General features: G+C 46.2%; 1 protein-coding gene across 2 annotated transcripts in view; it reads right to left on the bottom strand.

Annotated features, from left to right (window-relative positions):
- The window catches only part of LOC120893862, a 68,476-nt gene that overhangs the window by 44,877 nt on the left and 3,402 nt on the right, over positions 1–20,197 (bottom strand). For both annotated transcript variants that reach the window (XM_040296005.1, XM_040296004.1), the window contains exons 2-3: positions 3,876–5,024; positions 1,788–1,951 (exon numbers count right to left, since the gene is read on the bottom strand). In XM_040296005.1, the coding sequence (XP_040151939.1) occupies positions 1,788–1,951; positions 3,876–4,500 (789 nt within the window). In that variant the 5' untranslated portion in view covers positions 4,501–5,024. The remainder of the gene's footprint in view (positions 1–1,787; positions 1,952–3,875; positions 5,025–20,197) is intronic.

The raw sequence follows: 20,197 nt of genomic DNA, 5'->3' as shown, positions 1-20,197 counted from the left end.
AAATTTAAATCCATCCACAAAGGTGTTGTTGGCCAGTGAGCGCGCAGTTGGTTCATAGTGCGTGATTGATGAGTATGCTGGCGAGGACGAAGGATCAGCTGTGGACCAGCTTATGCTAGGCTGATTGAAATCGCCAATAACAAACAGCAGATCCGAAGGCTTCAGTGTGAGAGTGAAGCTGCTGATACAATCATGTAGAGAGCGAAGAGTCGATATCTCGGAGCTAAGCTGCGGTGGAATGTATACTACCATGACGTTCGGACGCGAACACGAAAAGTAATATAATGGAAAGCAAAATTCTTCAGCATACTTTCGGCCGACCAAAGTATGCTTCTTTGGCTGGAGCGTCCAGCTGCGGGAGAACTTTTTGGCAATGCGCTGGTACCATCACAATCAACGTTATCGTCATTACGAGTGCTGTATTTCATTTCGTTCCGTTCGCTTCATTCCGCCGTTCATTCTACAGAACAGAAATAGAAGGACAAGAACAACAAAAAAGAAGCAACACCAACAAAAAAAAACCTCTCACCAAGAATGTTTAATATATATAAAAAGCTCACCCGTCCTACCCCGGCCCAACTGCCAGTTGCGAAAGTTGATTGCGGCGTGATTATGTAAATAAAACTGCATAAATTATGTTTCGCGCTCGTACCGCTCTTTGAACTCGCCCGGCCCGGCTGGCCGGAAGCATTCGCGGCAGTTTCGGCCCCATATGTTTCGCCTTGGTTCGTCGAATTCGGCTGTCGGTGTTTTTATTTCGCACCTTTTGTGTTTATCATCTCGCTGCATAGTAAAACTGGTTGAGAGGGTGTGTGTGTGTGTGAGAGAGAGAGAGCGGACTGGAGGCGCTTCATTCGACTTTACTCATTATTAAGCGATCGTACCACGCTCTATGTGCTACGCGAATGTCAAAATGATTGCCTAACTTTAGGATGATAAATTTGCAGAAAAGAGCGTGTGTAACGTTTTAATGGCTTCGGTAGCATGGGCAGAGGTATGTGAATTCACTCGGTAGGCCAAGAAGATTGTGTGTAGAAGAAAAAAAAGCGAACAAAACTTTCCCACCTCCCACTTTCTGTGCTCTGTGCAGTTGGCAACACGTTTCCTTTCCCCCGGCAACAATTAGCCAAACCCGGCACAGCAGGTGGCCGTTAATGGCCCGGTGGTAAATCTATCGACCGAAACGAGATCCGATTACTGCTGCACATTTATCAATGAAAATCACGCTGCTTTTTTATTCGATTCTTGGAACGTAAATCACGCGCCAGCAGACTTTCGCTTCGACTTTCTGGTTTTGTAGAAGTCTTTAATAAACGTACCGCATCCCATGCGATACCAGATTGATGATACGCTGAGAAATAGTTTTGTGGATTAGAGTGAATGATTTAGTGAAATGATTCCTGGGAAGTGTTAAGCAGTCTACAATGGGTAAAAGGTGGCAAGCAGGGATGGAGCGAGTATGGGTTGGGTAGAAATCTATTTATCAATCTGTACTCTATGTGTTGCTGTCGGAACAGAGTGTTCCTTGTCGTTGGAATAATTCATTCCTTCGTATCAGTTGAAATAATGTGTTTGTGCTTTTCCAAAAATCTCCAATCTCATCCCAAACGGGTACCGTGTACTTGGCGTTCGGAGTAAAAACAATATATAAACAAAGAAAACATCCCCTCTCGAAGAAGCAAACACCCATCGACAGCATTCTCGTGCGTACACGTACGCAACAGGCGTTCGCAACGTGCGAGCCTACGCTCCGATACAGCGCATACCATCCTTCCCCTTTCGCTTACCTTCATGCGTGGGCACGGCCAGAAGAGCACCGACTTCCGGTAGATGGCTGACAAGTGTGTCGAAAGGCTGTCACAGTATCCAATGAAGCTGTCACCTTCGTCGGACATGTAGAGCACGGTCGCGAAGGCGGGATCCTCCAGCCAGCGCTCGAACGCAACCATATCTGTGGCGGGAGATAGGAAGAGAGTGTTAGTAAAAGGCCGAATGAGAGAGAGAGAGAGAGAGAAGGAGAGAGACTGTGTAGCAGCGGGTTGGACGATTGGTATGGTCCAACGGTTGGTAAACAACATAAATAATCTCGTCGATGGGGGCCCGATTGGCGTTTTTATTGTATCGGAGCACTTAAACCTCCACTTCGCTCTTGAAATGAAAAAAAAAGGCATGGCGAATATGTCATGCAACCAGAGCAAACGCACTCCGGGTTGGGGGGAAGCGGATCGGGTTGAGCAGATGAGGAAATGAGTTAAATTTCCCGCCCGCAGCTGATGGAAGGTTCATCACCACCGACACCTTCCATCGCTGTCGGAATCGATTCCGAACTTTCAACAGCAAAAAGCACCATTCCGTCAACGTGCGCCTGTGAGCGACGAAAATCGACGAAAATCGAAACCCGAAAACGACCCAACAACGGCTGAAATCGAGTTGTGTTTGGTTCGATTTGGGTGGAAGATGTCTTTTTTGCCAGCGTTTATTTTTCGTGCACCGGTTCACTGGCCCAGAAAGAAGGGTGCGGCACAAAACGATCGTGCCGAAATGCCATGGCGGTGAATGCCGCCACACCACCCGTACGTCGATGACGGATAAATTGGATTACGTCTGCGTAAAATAAAAAAGCAAATATATTAGATAGATAAATCAATTACTGGGGCAGGGTGCTGTTCCGGCATCCAGTAGTGGTGTGTTCTGGAGCACCGGAACAACGCAGGAACCGGTGGGGTAAGCAGGCTGCGCAATGGGTTGCGTGAGAAGGACGGAGCGCCAATCGGGAATGAAAACCACTTCCTTCAGCAATTTTACAGCGTTTTGTGAGAGAGAAAAAAAAGAAGCCGATTTCTTCGCGAAAGCAAACGACATGGAAGCGATGAAGGTAGGGAGTGGAATTTGGAAAAACGATTGCAAAGTGCGATACACGTTAAACGATCGTCCGCGCACGGTGCGGATGTTTCGCGGAAAGTGGGTTCACCGTACCCGTACAGCGCGAATAGATTTGCGACTGGGAAAGGAAATGAAGTCGAACGGGAACGGGATTCGTTTTCCAGGAAAATGAAGTTATTCATCGATTCGAGCTAAAGTAATTACAACTTGACGTCAACAGGCTCGAAATCATTTCATTTCACGGCAAGTCGGGCAAGTGCTGGGAGGGTGATATCGCAACCAGCGGGCGTATGCCGCCGGAACACTGGGTTACTTCTGGGTGTGCTCCACTAACTGCATCATCCAGTAAACACTGGTTATGTGAAAGTTTGCTGTAAGATTGGTGCAACCTTTTGGCACAGCTGTGCTACTGCTGTGCCTGCTCAAAGTGTAACGCGGACAGATTGACAGTTGTGCTGGATGAAAGGACAGCACGAAATCAACCGAATTGAAACTTTGCACTGCTCGCAGTTCAATTTAAACCCTTTTTCTTTCGACTTCGAGCTTCTGCTGACTACGGTGAAGGGAAAAGAAAGTTTTGTATTTCGTTACAGTGTCAGAACAGCTGGGGAGTGTAGTTGGAAACTAAGTGCTCAAAGATCCCACACTGCAGAGCAACGCTGGGTAGAAAAATAAGTTTGTAGGATACCAACTAGATAGGAACAAGTGTTTGGAAGCGAAATGGCTGTATCAAACATTTGAGGAATGGCGAAAAGCTTGAAAAGAGTTTCTCCAGTATCGTTTACATCTTATCCTGTACCGGTGATTGTTGCAGCAAAACCCGAGCAAAGGTTCGTCAACAACAAACAGCAACTCAAACTCTGCGTTTGTCAATGAGGGAATCTAGCAAGTGTAACGTTACAAACGACAATAACTGAATCCAAGACGTACTGCGTAACAGAAATGAACGCTCGAAACTTTTCCCACCACCCAACCCAGCTAGCAACACTTACCTCGCCAGGGGCGGAACTGGATCAGACTGTCGAGCAGTGTACCGTTCTGGTCGATCCGGTCGCTCGGCACAGGTGGCCGGTTCGATTGGAGCAGTGTGACAAAGTTTCGAAATCCTTGGCGAAGCTGCCCGATGGCAAAGCTGTCAGGTACGACCACCAAAACCCTACCGCCGGCAGTGTTGTTCACCTCGCCCTCACCGTACGGCACGGTTCCGGTATGCTGATTGGCGCGCACGTTTGATTCAGTGGAGAAATTCGTAGCACTTGTGCGCGCACCAAATGGCGCGATGGTGATCAGGGTGGAAAGATCGAACGGTACCGAGCGGGATGGATGGGGTGGTGTGGCACTCGTGCCCGTGGTGTTGCTGCCAGCAGTGGAAAAGTTACGCTCGCCTGCAGTGCTGCCAGTGGTGGTGGTGGTGATGCTGCTGCTGGTAGTGCTGGGAATGGACGAGGTCGTGAAGGTAGTGACGGTACTGGTGGCTAGAGGACGCGGAAGGACGTGACCATCGATAGTGGTAAGATCAATGAACAAATTGAGGAAGAGCACTGCAAAGATCGGCAGTCGTCGTTGGGTGGCGTCGTTGCACATGCGGTAGAACGGTGGCTTCCTGTGGGTGACCATTGGTTCGCTCTCGGCCCGCTAGCGCACGTCTCGAAGCCGTTCCTGGCCCGCTGAGCCCAGCAGTGCAAACCCCCGGCGGTAGGGGGTAGCGATTTTCATACCCCACTCGTGTGCCGTGTGTGTAGGTGTGTGTCTGTGTGTCCGCTCTGTCTCCAGCACCAGCACGAAATATCGTTTGATATGTTGTTCTTTTTTGCCTTCGCTTTGTTTTTGCCTCCACGCCCGCTTTGTTCCGTGGTCAATGATAAATTAGCTCACTTTGGGCGCATAGCACGAGCGAACACGGGCGATTCAAGCTGGGTGGCATCGACGGTGGTACCGGTACCGTTGCACAGACCCCGCTGCACTGGTGCGCTCCTAGTGTTGCATTATTTAATTAGTGCTACTGAATGATCAGCTCATTACCATGGTGCCAGTGTCGGGGATCGTTAGTGCAAATGGCGCACCGTTGTCATGGGAGCGCGTTCGAGTTGCGTTCATCCGGACAGTAGCGGTAGCGGAGTTTGCATATTTATAGCCGGCACCTGGAACGGGAGTGGAATGGAAAGCGGGAATTTATTAGCGAGCAGTAATTGGTATCACATACATTTCTGCTTTGAAAATAGATAGTGAATGACACATAACAAGGAGAAGAAGCGCGTTTGCTAATCTTTGCTAGCAAGAATTGTTTGAATCTAAGGTAGTATCGACAAGAATTAGCAGGTCAAAGTCAGAATCAACGACCTTTTTTGGGCTTGAACTACTATGCCAGTACTATTGCTAAGGTATATAAAAGTATAAAACATCTTTTAATCCATCAGCATCAGGGCCGTTCTGGTGGTACAGTCGTCAACTCGTACGACCTAATAACATCCCCGTCATGGGTTCTAGCCCCGAATGGAACGTGCCCTCCCATACGTGTGGGACATACTGCTATGATAATAAATAAATGATACAGTGGCAGGCCTTTGACGTGCAGCGGTTTTTCTGCCAAAGAAGAAGAATAAGAAGAAACTATCAGCATAAAGTAGGTAAAAAACATATTCCAAACAATGAACATTCAAAGTGACAAAATAACCCCAGAAAGAGCTTCAGTTTAATGTACCATTTGTAATTATTTATTTATGTCAAATAGCATAACAATTTTTCATTTTACTTTTATTTACCGAATGTGTATAAAAAAGCCTCAGCATTGATCAGTATTAAAATAGTAACAGTATTGATGATGCCATAAAAAAGTGCTAAAAAGTGCTTCATAATACCATTTAAATGTACTTAAATGGTAAATTTGCTCATTTTTATTAGAATGACTGAACACTCTCAAATCTAACTAATTCTTTCAAAACGTTTGAAAAGGGAAACACATAACTGCTTATTCATGTTTAATCCATTACGCTCGGTAGATTCGTTTAATAAAACCCGAAATAAATTAAAATATTCATTAAATTGAATTGAAAGTATGATTTCAATCTGAAACATTTCAGCTGAAACATTAATAGAATTCAATAATTTGAGCGAACTTTCAAGTGTTATTATTAAATAATGCTGATGATATCCTACAAACACATTGAAAGTATAAGTCACTTCTTTTATCATAAATCAAATTCCTCATACACATAGCGTTAGCTCGATGATAATTATATTTACTACCTTGAAATGATATTCCAAAACATCAATTTGTCGAACAAAATCGTACTTTATTAACATAACTCTGAAGACCGGTATCAATAAGCAGATGCAAAAGCTGTTCAATTCATACGATACACGGCTTCTAGTTTGCGATTTCCTCTACATCCGCACGGCAGAACTCTCCCCACCACCACACAACCGTGTGAAAAGTTAGCGCCCACGTTAAGCTAAAGCGTGAACAGCAGCAGCCCGAACGCCGATTATGGATGGAAATGGGAAATTTATCAACCTTTCTGCCGTTCGTCAGGTCGGTGCGGTGATTTATTTTTAACAATGCGCCCAAACGATGATGGATTTTTTTATGCGCCGCTCTCGCTCATACCGCTTTATAAGGGAAATTCAATCAACGACCCAGCAAACGTGCCCGCTTGTTGATGTGTGAAATGGCATTAGAATGTGGGGCGGCGCAAAGCAAATATGGGGATGGTATGGAGAAAATGCAAAGGTAAATTTTCGCCGCATTTTTTTGTGGTTGAAAATTCGCAAACGCAGGTAACCCGAAGCACACTCGCAATGGAAAAGCCAACGTCCTTTTATTCAACGTCCTTGCAACCGGATTGATGAAGAGAAAGGGATATGGAGTTGGTATGAAAATTGGTTTGAAAGACTTTACAGCATGCCTGACGGTGCCAATTTCACAGATGGAATTGCTTGCTGCTCTACACATACGCTGTGGAAATTCGTACTCGCTTCAATTGAAAATTAAGCCCACGAATGGCAATTTGAGCTCAATCGCAAGGGAATAATTGTAAATTAAAAGCACCATAATTGTTCACAAGCATCCCACAGTCGCGCTATACCTGCAAGTGTTTACTGGTACCTCATAAAATACAGGTAGTAATGTGCCCCTAAAGTGCTCTCACTTCCGGTTTTATGTAGAAACAGCAAGCTAGTAAAGCAATGTGTACCTCCCACGGTTTGGTGTTGAAGTGATCACAAACGGAGGAGTTTGTTTCATACCTTTCACTTACACTTCCGCTTACAGCAAACTTTGTTGCTGTGGGTTTCAAAAATTCTTTCAATGCGAAGGTCGACTTCATGATGCCTAAAGCATCAGCAAAAGAACCGAGCAGCGCCAGAGTAGCGAGAGGAGAGAGAGAGAAAAAAAAACAACCAAAGATCCCATACACCGATCAAATGTTGAAATAATTACTTTTCTCAAAAGCTCTTTCAAAGGACTTTTAATTAATTCCGTACGCGGGTGCGGACGGATGGCACGCACGGAGGGCGAGCGTCTCTGCTTGACTAAGAAGCTCGCACACCGGTTCGCCACATCCTGAGCACATTTCAGCAGAAAACCATTCAGTTAAGCGCTGCATTTCATAAGCACTCCGTAACGCCCGCGGTGCCCTTGGTGCCGAAGGTGAGCCTCCTCCGGTGGGGGGGCCAAAAGGAATCCTAGCCGACGTTTAACCTTCGACGCAGAAAGTATAGTAACACAGAGAAAGAGTGCACACAAGCGCCGGTGAATGTGAATACAGTTGGGGGTAAGGCAGAAAGCAACGAAGGAAGTGCCGCACACAAAACGAAAACAAGCCCCGGCTGGTAGAAAGGAAGCTCGGCGAAAGCGTTATGTGTCACGCGAGTTGTTGCCGTTCCCTCGGTTTCACTCCCTCTCCTCTTTTATAGTCTTCAGTGAAGTGAAGGATAATATCTTTCGTCAAACCAGCTCCACTTCCTGCCAGGATGCTGGAAGTGCATACACGCGAACCCAGCGGCGCACACGACCACTCAGGGTCGGCGAGACGGGGAAGACATTCATAACCGATTGCCGCTCCGGGTCCGGTGAGTGTCATGAGAAGGGGAAGGGACGGACAGGGTGTGTACATACTCCTCTACCAGGAAAGGCTCTCGGGCTGGATGGGATGCCAACTTGGTTACGTAAAAATAAATGCATATGTAATGAAGCGCATAATCGCTACTCCCTGTGTCCGTTTGGTCCTGCTCCTGCGGAGCGCGGCAGCATGCCCAACCGCCCCGTTCCGTTTGTCGGTGGCATCGTGTTCAGGGCTGCAGAAATGAATCCTTCAGCGTCCTTTCCCCCGTGCCTCGCATCTTCAACCACAGAGCAACGATGTGCCGATGATGATGTAGCCGAGCGACGATGCTGCTGCTGCTGCTGCTGCGAATAAGGTGTATGATTGCCGGTCCCGTTGACAGCCGGTGCACTGAATGTGGAATGCGCCACATCCCCGTAGGGGTTGATTTTGTGCGCGAGCTGGTGCAAATGAAGTGAAGCGTGAAATAAAATGTGTGTGTGTGTGTTTGTGTAACCTTTTTTTTTTCTTGCACTGCAAGTTGGAACCACTTTGCAAAGCCCTTGAAAACAGTGGCACATTAGTTTGGCTCGGGAAGGCACTTGATGGGGTGGCTGGTGGGTTGAGGCTTTTATGTAAAGATTTCCCAACCCAACCGCGATGCCTCATAATCGGGAAGGACTTGCAGCAAACGGAGAGGTTGAAGTTTGAATGAGGCCACTTTTCATCGTACCAGTTTTTTTTTGTGGTTTTGTTCCTTTCTTGCCATTTGAGCTCCAAACTCATGGATGCGCCAAGATGCTGCGGCTGTCCGTATCAGGTGCATTCCGGGCGGTGCACAATTGTGGTTGCATTTTCTGTGTCGCTGCACCGTTTCATAAATATTAATAAGCCGTTGATCAAAAGGCTCCTGTCGGCGGCATGCAAGGAAGGCAAGGGATCAGCCAGAGATGCCAAACCGTGTGGGAATTGTAGCACTGTCTAGGGACTGGTGGACAAATGCAGGTCCGAAGCGGAAAGTGAGCCTTTTCCTGCTCGTTACTTTAGCGGCAGCAATTGGTTCGATGACAGTATCCAGCGCACCTTAATGTTTCGATGTGCTCGATGACGGCTTACGGATGGTCGCTCTTTTTTTTTATTGTGGCCTTGTGCCGGCTGCGGCTGTACCTGGAGGTCACTTTGTGCGGCCAGCTGTGCTTCACTGTGCTGTGGTTTGAAAGCTATTGCAAAAGCCTTAGGGCACTGGTGCGGTGTGCTGAAGGATTACTGGCAGCACGAGATGATGCAATAGATTAGAAAGGATAAGAGTGGGTCTGAGTGGATGAGTTCCCTTTTACCATTTCTTAATTGGATCCACAGGCTCTTTGTCGGGAGTGGAATGGAGTTTCTTGTGACTTGTAGGGCTGGATTATTATCAAGTGATTCGCTTCGGATTATGGAAGGACAAGTGATCCCGATTGCATTTACCGCAGTGCTAGTGCAATGTGAACAGCGATGCTTTTTACACATAGCGTGCATGTACAATTTAATGTTCAAGCCATATTTTGTCATTAGGTTCTAGGCACGTTTGTGTGCGTTTAAAAAAACAGATCGTAACATTGCAGCATCACCAACCAGAGTGGTACCTATCAGGGGCCAACATCCGCCATTAGTAGTGCTCCTCTGCATAGTTTGCAATAAATAATAAAATTTGTACACAAAAGTACATAATTTATCACCTTTCCACCGTAACCTTGTGTGGTAGCTAAAGGTGGGAAAATTCTAATGCACACCGCATTTTTTTTGTATTGCTTGCTGTTGTAAACGCATCTGCTTGTACATGATTGCAAACTTCCGTCTCGCACACTTGCATACGCACCGCCAGTTCATGCCAGCACGCTGACGTTATTTCGGTCCAGACGGAGCCAGAATTTATTGCACCGATCGAGCACGAAACAAACGCTCGTCGCATCCGCTGGTTGTGTGTGAGTGTCTGTGTGTGGTTTTGCCTGAACTTTGTAATAAAATGCGCAATAAATATAAACCTGACGGTTTAAGTGAATGTTTGCTCCCAACGCATCTGGTGTGTCTTTCGCTCTCTCTCTCTCTAGCCCTCCTGCTCCGTTGTTTTTATAGCGGCATCTATTGAATTGCTTTGTCGTGCTGAAGTGTGACCACAAATCGTACACGCGTGCAGCAAACTGTATTGCACTAAATTGCATTTACATACGTGTGTTGTGACCTTGCCCCTGTGATAAACCGCTGTCACTTTGATGCTCCGTTCGCCGCATAATCGTGGATTAGTGAATTAAATTTGCTGCCCCGGGTCCGTTTAAAGCCCTACGGCATGGGCATGATTAACCGGGAGATTGGGGCCTGTTAATTTGATACTCATTTTACGATCATTTCACCAAAGAAGAGGGAGGAGAAGGTGTGCCAACGCAAAGCAAACTGATAGGGCTGCGGTACCGGTCCAACCCGTCAGTGTGGTACAGAACCGCTGCCGTTAATTGCTGCCAGATGGTTCATGTTTATATGCGCTTTGGTGGGATTTTACAACTCAATTAAAGCTTATGGCGAAGTAAACTGGTGGTATTGTACCGTACTGATGCGTGGCAATTGATGATACCGTAACGGGGATTTGTAAATGTTCATTTAAGATCACTGCTTAATGCGTGCGAACGCTCGAGTGTTGATGATAGCAGATAAAATTGAATACTAAGCCCATGATCGGTCTGCAATCAATATCGAGCATGGCAGACATGAAGGATTTTGTGCTTATTTTAGTGTATTAGGACACAGAGTGGTGTCGTTATTAATGATGCTTCTGGGGGACTTTTAATGAGTTCCTGATTATTTACATCAAGCCTTAGTCACGTACAGGCTTTGGAACAAAGGTTATGTTACATCTTCCTGGACTATTTCCATGATCATTTTAATAGTTAATGGGTTATTAAAAAAGACAGCGCGATTCTAATGTGCCTCTTATTTCCAAGGAGTACATCAATAGGAACTGATATCTCCCTATACTAGACGTGAAATTGGTCCTAAACCAATATAGGTTCTAGATATGATCCATACCAGCACTTGAAGTAATCGTAAACTCATACCGTACCCCTGTAACTTATACGCGTACTTTCTGGTACTGGAACTGATACTGAATGCATTTCTGATTCTTAAACTGATATTGAACTTCAGAAAATCGAAAGACCGATGCTGAACTCATACTGTATCTGGAACCGATATCAGTCCTGGAAATGAGGCTGAACCTAAACCAGGATCTAACACTGGAGACATGTTGGTCCTGGAACTGATCCAAACTATATAAAACCTCGAACTGGTTCAGAACACCTGCTCGGAGGTCCGAGCAATGATCTCGAATACATATCTGTACCAGACAAGTAGCTGAATTACCAGCCATACCAGTCTTTTCGGAATTTATAATTATTGGTGTTGCAGTTGTATTCCATTTTATTCTTGTGTAATGTATATTATTCTATTCTTGTATTCTGTTCCAAAAAATGTGTTCCATTACACTATAATATAATAAATAGTGAAATTTAAATGAGCCACACTTTGATTCTGGGCTCAAAGCTAAGAAATCAAAAAGTTCATATAAAACATCTACTCAACTGACACATACAATAATTTACACCATTAATCCACAATTTCCTATTCACCAAAAATGAACAACAACCACAACACTCGTGCTACAGTGACCTTTTCAAACTATGAAAAAAAAACACAAACAAAAAATCAACTCCCCCATCGTTGTCGAAGGTGACAGCGGAACAAGCACACTGCACCTTACAATAGAGCGGAGAGTTTTGCAGCTGCAAGATCTGAAACCGTACACTATCGACGTGTGCACCCGCAACCGCAGCCGGTTGTTGTGGCCTGTATGCGGCGGTGTGCTTGTTGTGTTTATTTACCCGCTCTTTCCGCGACCTGCCCAAAACGGAAGCGTCAAGTTGTAAGCCATCCACCACACCCCGCTCCTGCGGTTTGAGACAACGAGACCAAACCAAACGAAAGGATTCGACCGACCGACTAGAAGGGTGCGGGCTGAGCCGGGTGCACACATTTTACACAAGTAAGTGCGAGCTGATCGACAAACAAGCGGCAACGACAGCGACAGCGGGCGTGAAACGATTGCTCGTAGCGAATCTGTCACGATGGCGCGCCTGTCATGTTAGCTGCGGTTAGCAGCTTGTTAAAGTGGTGCAAAGCGAGCAAAGTTTATCCGAGCAGCGCGTCTTCCCGGCCCCGGCCAACGACAGTCCGCCCGACGGACGCACTTAATGAGCACACGCTTCAATCCCCAGCACCGGGTGCGTTCAGCGGTTCCGCCACCAAAATGCCGCCGTTTTGAGCGCGCAACGGCAGGCAGCACGGACGGAATAACCGGAAACGTGAATGAATAGGCAAAATGAAGCAGTTTGCAGGTTCGTGCTGGCCTCCCGCGCCTGTTACCTTACCGTTTCCCCAGCGTCATGTTTCGTTCACAGCATCAACTTGCCTTTCCAATTGCTTTACGCCGTGCGCACAGTACGCACCGTCGCTCGCTGCTCAAGATCTCGGTTTCAAGTGCTCAAGCACTCGACGCGTCAACACTTCGGCGAGCATCTTCTCCGACAGCTTCTTGGGCTCGGTCTACCAGCTCCAGCTCGGTTCCGGTCGCTCAGAGCTGCTGCCCCGCACGCACACGTACGGTTGATTGAACGAATATTTTTAAAGTTTGACCACATTTTCGGCGTTCACCATTCGCGCCTGCTCACATGGCACTTCGCATGGAGTGCGCCGCAGTTGTCAGCATTGTACATCATCATCCGCGCGACTGCTTCACGCGCAACACACAGCAATCGACGCACGGTAAACAGCGATGACGTCAGCTTGACGCCGCGTAACGCCGCGTAGCACTACGTCAACGTGCAGGCGTGCTCGAGCGGTCGCGGTCCTGCTTCCGGCGGCAAATGCTGATCATCAACGGGTATCGACATTTCACTCTCGGTTGGGTTTAAAAATAAATGCGCCCCTTGAAACAGGCCGAGTTGTTGCACCTGTTGTTGTTGCCTTCATTTTTTGGTGTTTGTATTGCAGAACGCCAGAATGCCATTTTCGATTATGCCAGTGTGCACATTTTGGTACACCGTGCCGGGCCGGGCAACATGCTGCAATTCGTCCAATCGAATCCGTTTTGATCCGGAAGGGAAAGTCACAGTGTCAGGTATAGGCTAAGCGATTTACCCAAAGCACGTTAGTGTGACCGTTTGTTGACTGGTTTGGTGAATAATTTCTCGAGATAAAATCTTGGCATCGTTCCACCGGCCCGTTGCCGCGTGTAATTTAACACCATCAGCGCCCGGGTCCGTTGGGGTGGACCGCTTCGCACAGCAAAACCGCAAGATCGTGCGCCGAAACCGAAAGCACGGTAAAATACAACACCTGTACGGTGTGGACGCAACCGAATCGGATTGGCACAGTACCAAGCCGGGAATGTGATCGCTCCCCCAGTTTGCTCTACATGCCCTCCCTCCCCTCCTCATCCATGAGAGGTAGGGTCGCGGTAGACAGGGTCTCTTGCTCGGTTCGCTCGCTGTTGCACAGTGCAGAAGGTACTTATTGCAGTGTTGCTTTTTTTGTTCAAATTTAATTTAGTTTCAACACACACACACACCTTTCCGCGCGTGCGACGAATGTGAAGTGATAATTGAACGATATGCGGGTTGGCAGTAGTGGACCTCCGTGCCCCATATGGCTTGCCGTAATAAGCGCCAAGTGTGCGGATCGTGTGTTGATGCTAACAGCGAAATGTGATCTTTGCTGGGCAACGGGCAGCCCGCAATTTGTACGCTGTTTGAAGGTCCGCTGCTGTCTGGATGTGATTTTTATGATCTTTAATTGTTGGCAGATCAACGAAGCTAGCAAGACACAAGCCACTAACAAGGTGATATTTTACTGCGGAACACTCTCCCTCTCGGTGAGGCATTAAATGCGAAAGTGTCAATTGTAACTGCTAACAAGTAAACTACACGCTAATCATCGAACACATAGAACAATATTTTTGCATTAAAGTCGCTGTAAGTATTGTTTAAGTAAAGAATTTGGATACTTGATAATGCGTCCAAAGCAAAAGTAAACGAAAGGAAGCGCAAAAGACACGAAAACCCCATTAGAATTTGAGTTGTTTTATTTCTATTTCACATTAGCGCTCTCAATCCGGCTCGTTAACTGAGATTGTTTCAAGTTCAAATCCGAGTTAAGCTACTCTATAAGTTTAGCGGATCTTTTTCCGTTTCTATGGGTTAGTGACACTCTCTCTAATTTGAATTTTGAAATATTTTTGCTCGCAGGAACCTCAAGGTGTGGTGCGCTTGGCTTATTGGAAAAGAGTTAAATGTCAACTGAATTGATGTACAATATTTGCTATTCTATCGGTCTCGTAGTACAGTCGTCAACTCGTACGACTTAACAATATGCCCGTCATGGGTTCAATCCCCAAATAGACCGCGCCGCCATACGTAGGACTGACTATCCTGCTATGGGGGGGGAATCAATTAGTCACTGAAAGCCAAGGAAACTAGTGGGTACAGGCAGGCCTTGACCGACATCGGATGTTGAGCCAAAGAAGAAGAGAAGATTTGCTATTTACAAGTCAAATTTTTCGTAGCACATCAAAAAGGTGATAAGTTATTAGTACAAAACATGTATGACTAACATAATTTGTAGAGTTGTATTAAATGCTATTCCCAGATGTATATGATGATGCTTGTATATGACGAGCTTGATCTTTCTAGAGCTTCAATAACGTAGTGACACGGCATGGATAACGTATAGGTTTCATTGTATAAAACCTGCTGTTTGGGATAAATGCATTGCCTTCAATGTGTTGATGGTTTGTGTTGTCCTGTTCTCCCACCGCACAAATGTTCGACTGAACTCAATTCCTTTCATTAGACTGGATTGAGTGTTCTATAGCAACGCATTTTGTTAACATTTATTCAAGCATTATTTTCTGCAAAACGGGCTCAATCTAAAGCGACAAAATATTTAAACAATGCATGATGGATTTGAACCTACCATTCCGATGAAGTTTGAGTGGAAAAAAAATGCATCTTTTTATACAAAATAGGAAATTAATCTTATTTTAGAATATTACCTTTACCTGTCATAGAATGAAATTGTGAAATACAACGCTGATTTGCTACACATCGCCACAGAAGTTTGATCGTAGGGACATACAGTACACCAGTTGCGTTATTGTGTAGTGTTCGCATAGCTTTAGTGATAACAGTTCTTTCAATTACTCCCGAAACCAATTGGTTTTGCTGCACTAAGAAAACTGTCGACATTTCGCCAGCAACAGCCACCGAACCACACACATACACACATTCTGATAGGAAGCTTCCTTGAATTAAATTGCGGAACCTTTTAACTTCTCAAGCCACTCTTTCTCTCCTATCCAGCAAAGTACAAATATCTTTGAAGCAAGCGAGCAAGGATACGGTATGGTGGCCGGGGTAAGAGCCAGTACCCCATCAGCGTAAACGTAAACTTAACGAACAACAGCACCATCGGAACTAACAATTACATAAACTTTGGCCGTATCCCATTGCCCCATTCCGAAACCATTCCAATTTAATGGCTCGTTGCACGGTCGTCGCTTGCCGATTGGTTCGTGCGCTGGCTAATGTCGTTCCCCTTGGCCGTCGCGTGACTACGGATGGACGGGGGGTGCATGGGTGATTTTGTTTTTTTTTTTAATACCAAATCGCCCACTCGCGTTGAAAGGCGACCCAAAGTGTGCACTGGGCTGGGCTGGGCTGAACGGTGGTCAGGCCAGGACACACAACATCTCAACATTTATGAGTCCATAAAATTTATCAATGCTGACTGGAAAAGTTCAAACATTGACCGACCGACAGCGTGCCAGTTCCGTGACCCATCGGGCACACACTCTATCTCTATCTCTCTCACACTTCCCTTTTCTCCTACCGAACTTCCTGAGCTGTTTCGAGTGGAGCTCACGTTTCGGGGTTGACCTATCGTGATGACGGGGGGTTCATGGAGGTAAGGAAGTAAGAGAAGAGGAAGCAAAAAAACATCTGACCCCGGAGGTGAACTGCTTAAAAATAGCGACAGACTTGTTTTCCTAGCCGAGATTGTTCGCAACACACACGCACACAAACGCGCTCGCGCGCACACAAACAGTCAGTATGGGGGTGAGTTTTCTGTTTATGTTGTGCTCGTCCATGGTTCTTCCGTGCAACCGATGCGAAGTCGATCTTTTTAGAGTTTAGATGTACAATAAAAATGGCTTCCATGAAAAAAAACAGAATAATCTACAGAAGCAAAAACCAACCCGCGAAATATCCCGAACCCGTGTACCGAAGACTGAAGGGAAGGGAAACGCTCAGAAGGAGTTACTACGGTGCGTTGTGCACCGTATGATCTGATGTAAACAATAAACCGCTCCACCGCCTGCACCGTATCGCTCCGTGCGGTTGGTGCACTTTTTGATGCTGTAAACCCGCGCGAGCAATGGGGAGGGAAGGGAGTAGAGCGGAACGGTACACAAATCTGGCAACCATATCGGACCGGCTCCACCGGGGGAGGGGAGAGATTGCCACGGTGTGTAGTACATTATTTTTGCCTTTTGTTTTGACAGCTTGAAAATTTATAATGCTTTCGCTCCGGGGGATGGATGATGATCGCGGCGCTCGGCGCAATGCCCGGAGTGCAACAGGTGAGAAAATGGACCTGCCCCGGGCAGTCCGTGCGGTCGAGGGATGCAAAGGCGTGTGAACCTTTTGCGCTTCATGTCGTTCATTTTTATTTCAATCGTGACGCTGACCAGGTCAAGAAAAAATTGGATGAGCATAGCGGAACAAGAAGCATAAAAAACGAAGCATTGCACGAAAATCGTTAAACTGCTATGGAGCAACTGTGTGTGTGTGGGTGTGGAAGGGGAAAAAGTATATCTATCCCGGTTCGCGCTGTTGGAAAAGATGGAAAATGGGTGCGCTGATTGACAGGCCGGCGATAGGTTGTGCTGAAATGTGAGACAGTTTAATGTGCCGCTTAAATTTGTTACACAAACAGTAATCACTAATCTATCAACCGTGGCCGGTGGGACAGGGATGGGAGTTGATGGGTGGCTTTTCGTTTGGTCGTTTCGGAAGTTTTTCACTGTTGAGCAAATTGATTCGGCGCACGCTGGAGCAGTTACGCCTACTTTACTTACCAACGTGTATTTTAAGGAACAGCATGCGCTTCAGTGCCAAAGGATCAAAATGTAAGAGGCTTACAGTGTGAAAGAAGCAGGCAAGAAGCGGTACAAATGTATGGTTCTCGTTGTGGAGTTGCCTCGCTTTAGACTTAATGTCACAACCAAACTCACACCCATTTCCCACGTTAAAGGTTGTGAGGTGGGTTTGTAGAGCGGGGTTCACAATCACTCTTCAGCTCGCTGAAATACTCTCTTCGGTTTTTAAAAGCAAAAGGTGTCCAAATAGTGATACCCTTGATTGAAGTTGATGGCTGGCTGCCACTGGCAGGATCGTATCGTAGACCACAAAACTAATTTCCCTCGTTCGATACGCTGCATTTGTCATCTTTCAGCGGTTTCGGTTTGATCGATAAAGTTCAAACGAATGTATAACGTAGAAGGTAGCCCATGTGTCTCGTGTGCGTTATGGCAAAGTGTGTTAAACGACCCTTTTGGTCTACCTATGTTAAATAAGCAAGCAAGCTCAAGTAATTATAATGTTACACTCTCAAACACATCAAAGAGTGGTGCACCCGCAATGCCGTAGATTAAGTCAAACGCAAGTGAAATGTATTGAATTGTATTGTACTTGCACACAATGTCGAGGTAGGATATATAGCTCTGACAAATTAATTACTTAGCGTGTATTTTTCAAATATTATTGGCAATGTAATTGAATATTTCAAATAAACTAAGCTGTCCTAAAAATTATATTATCAACACTGAATGTATATTATTCAAACAGCAATTAGTACAGTTGCTGTCAAATTCAATTCTTTATAAGGATTAACAGGCATTCAAATAATTTAATTCAAATTCTTAGTGATCAGTTCACCAACTCCATCAAGAGCACAATGGAGAGACGTCGAAACAATTTGTTTATCTGTAGTTGATTCCCCATCAAGCGGTTTCATGTGAATGACACATAGCAAACTAATTAAACAAAACACGCACCACATTCATTTAAATCCATATTCATTCTACGCTGTTTATTGAATAGTCCCTTGAACATTTTAAAAAAATGAAAAAAAAAATACAGCTACAATACAAATACAAATAAAAGATTTAACTACCAAAAACCATCTGCCAGTAAAACGGCCACCAGGCGTCTCCATCAATCACGCCAACGCGCTTACGCTATTTCCTTCTCCCCTCCCTGTCTCGTTTGTGAGTTGCGGAACAAATTCACCCGGCGGTCAAAATGTCAACTAGCGCGTGTCATAATCGTTATTACTGTCACCATGTCTTACTCTCTCTCTCTCTCTCTGCTTTGCCGTCGGTTGAATCCAGTGGCAAAGTGCGAAGTATCGCCTCTTATATCAACCCTCTAATGAATATCATTTGCCAGTTAATTACCGTCTAGTTAAGCCATTCCGACACCGTTCCAGTGGGGTCCACCCTGGGTGCTGTTGTTATGACACATGTGAGCGATGCCTCCGGGCTAGGGAAACGGCACCCGGGCACACTCAGAAAATCATCGATGGAAATCAGCACACCATAAATCACCCTGACCGTGAAAATCGAAAGCCAACCACGGCACGGCAGACCCTGTGGCCTGTTTTTACGCCAGTTACGCAGACCGCACAAAAAAAAACTAGAAAAAGAAGAAGAAAAGGAATATGAAAACAAAAAAAGGACAACAACAGTTGTCGACTAGATAAATTGCTCCCATTTCATCGGACCTGTGCCATCGATCATCGCAAACACCCCGCAAGCAAGAAAACCCCGGCCGTGCAGTGTGAGACAAGACCGCTTGCGAACTGTGCCCTCTCCTCCATCACTTGTACCGCTGCCCCAGTCCCACAGTATGCCATCGGGGCCACAACCTGACAAAGATGGTTAGTCAATGATGACATCGGGCTGCCCTGACGGCCCGGGAATGCAAACGAGACGAGCCCGCGAGCGGTACGAAACACGCGGCGACCGGGGGCAACGGAGTTCGCGGCACGATTACCCACGAAATCTCAATTTCGCTTTGGCATCGAGCCGTGCCGTGGTTTGACAGCGTATAAAATTCCCCGCCGACCGGGCAACATCCTCCACGCTCCTCGTTGAGCAAACAGCAGCAGCATCAGCAGCAGCCGAAGTAGTACGGGCGCTGGGTTGAGTTTTCCGTCGCAATCCATTCCCTGCTGGGAAAGGAGGGTGGTCTGCGTGCGCAAGTACGGGTAGGAGTACACAACACAACCATCCTTTCGTGGCGGTCCCTCGTTTAGACAGTGTGTGTGTTTGTGGGTGTGTTTCATGGATTGGTTGGGAGCAGGGTGGCGAGCTGGCTGCATTTAATTATTTCTCTTAACAACGGCCCGGTGCTGGGGTCGGTCGGGGGCGGCCGCCGTACTGCTGCCAGCCGGATGTCTTGCGGCTGTGTGCCGCTTTTATTATGCTGTCATGTATTTGGCGGCCGACAAACACTCACTCGCATACACAAACACACCAATGTGGTGGGCACGCGAACCGAAGGATTGGCACTGTGATGAGCGATCGGTTTGTTTAAATTGCGAGAATCAATTCGAAAATAAATACCATTTCCGTTTTCGTTTTCGATTTCGTTCAACGGCGGTTGGGAACGGTTGTGGGGGAAAAAAAGAATAACCAGTTTGCTCATGGAAATTAGGTCGCGCGGTAGAGCAAAAGCGTGCAGTTGAGCGTGTGTACACAAGGGAGCAGTAAAATAGATTAATGCAAAAATGGCACATTGATGAACAGGCAACTAGCTGGACAGTTTTTCCGTAGCGAAAACCATTCAGTATTCAACAGAAAATGAATACAATAAATCGAGCTACAAATGAGATGATGGTGGACTATGCTTCAAGCGTTTTTTTGGAAAGCCAACAAGCGGTAGCCTATTACTAGCCGTTGGGTCAGGTCTATTACCTAGCGAGATTATATTGAGCTTAAACAACCAAATATTAACAATTAATATGCAATTGAAATTGTGGCCGAACGGAGATTGGAATACATTTACAGATGTTGTTTTTTATGTACAAAAAAGATTGAAGATACTTTTGCTGACCGGTCGCTG

Source organism: Anopheles arabiensis, chromosome 2 (genome assembly GCF_016920715.1).
Source record: "Anopheles arabiensis isolate DONGOLA chromosome 2, AaraD3, whole genome shotgun sequence".
Classification (NCBI taxonomy): domain Eukaryota; kingdom Metazoa; phylum Arthropoda; class Insecta; order Diptera; family Culicidae; genus Anopheles; species Anopheles arabiensis.
Note: the sequence above shows the minus strand (reverse complement) of the source record. Positions and strands in the feature narration are given on the sequence as shown.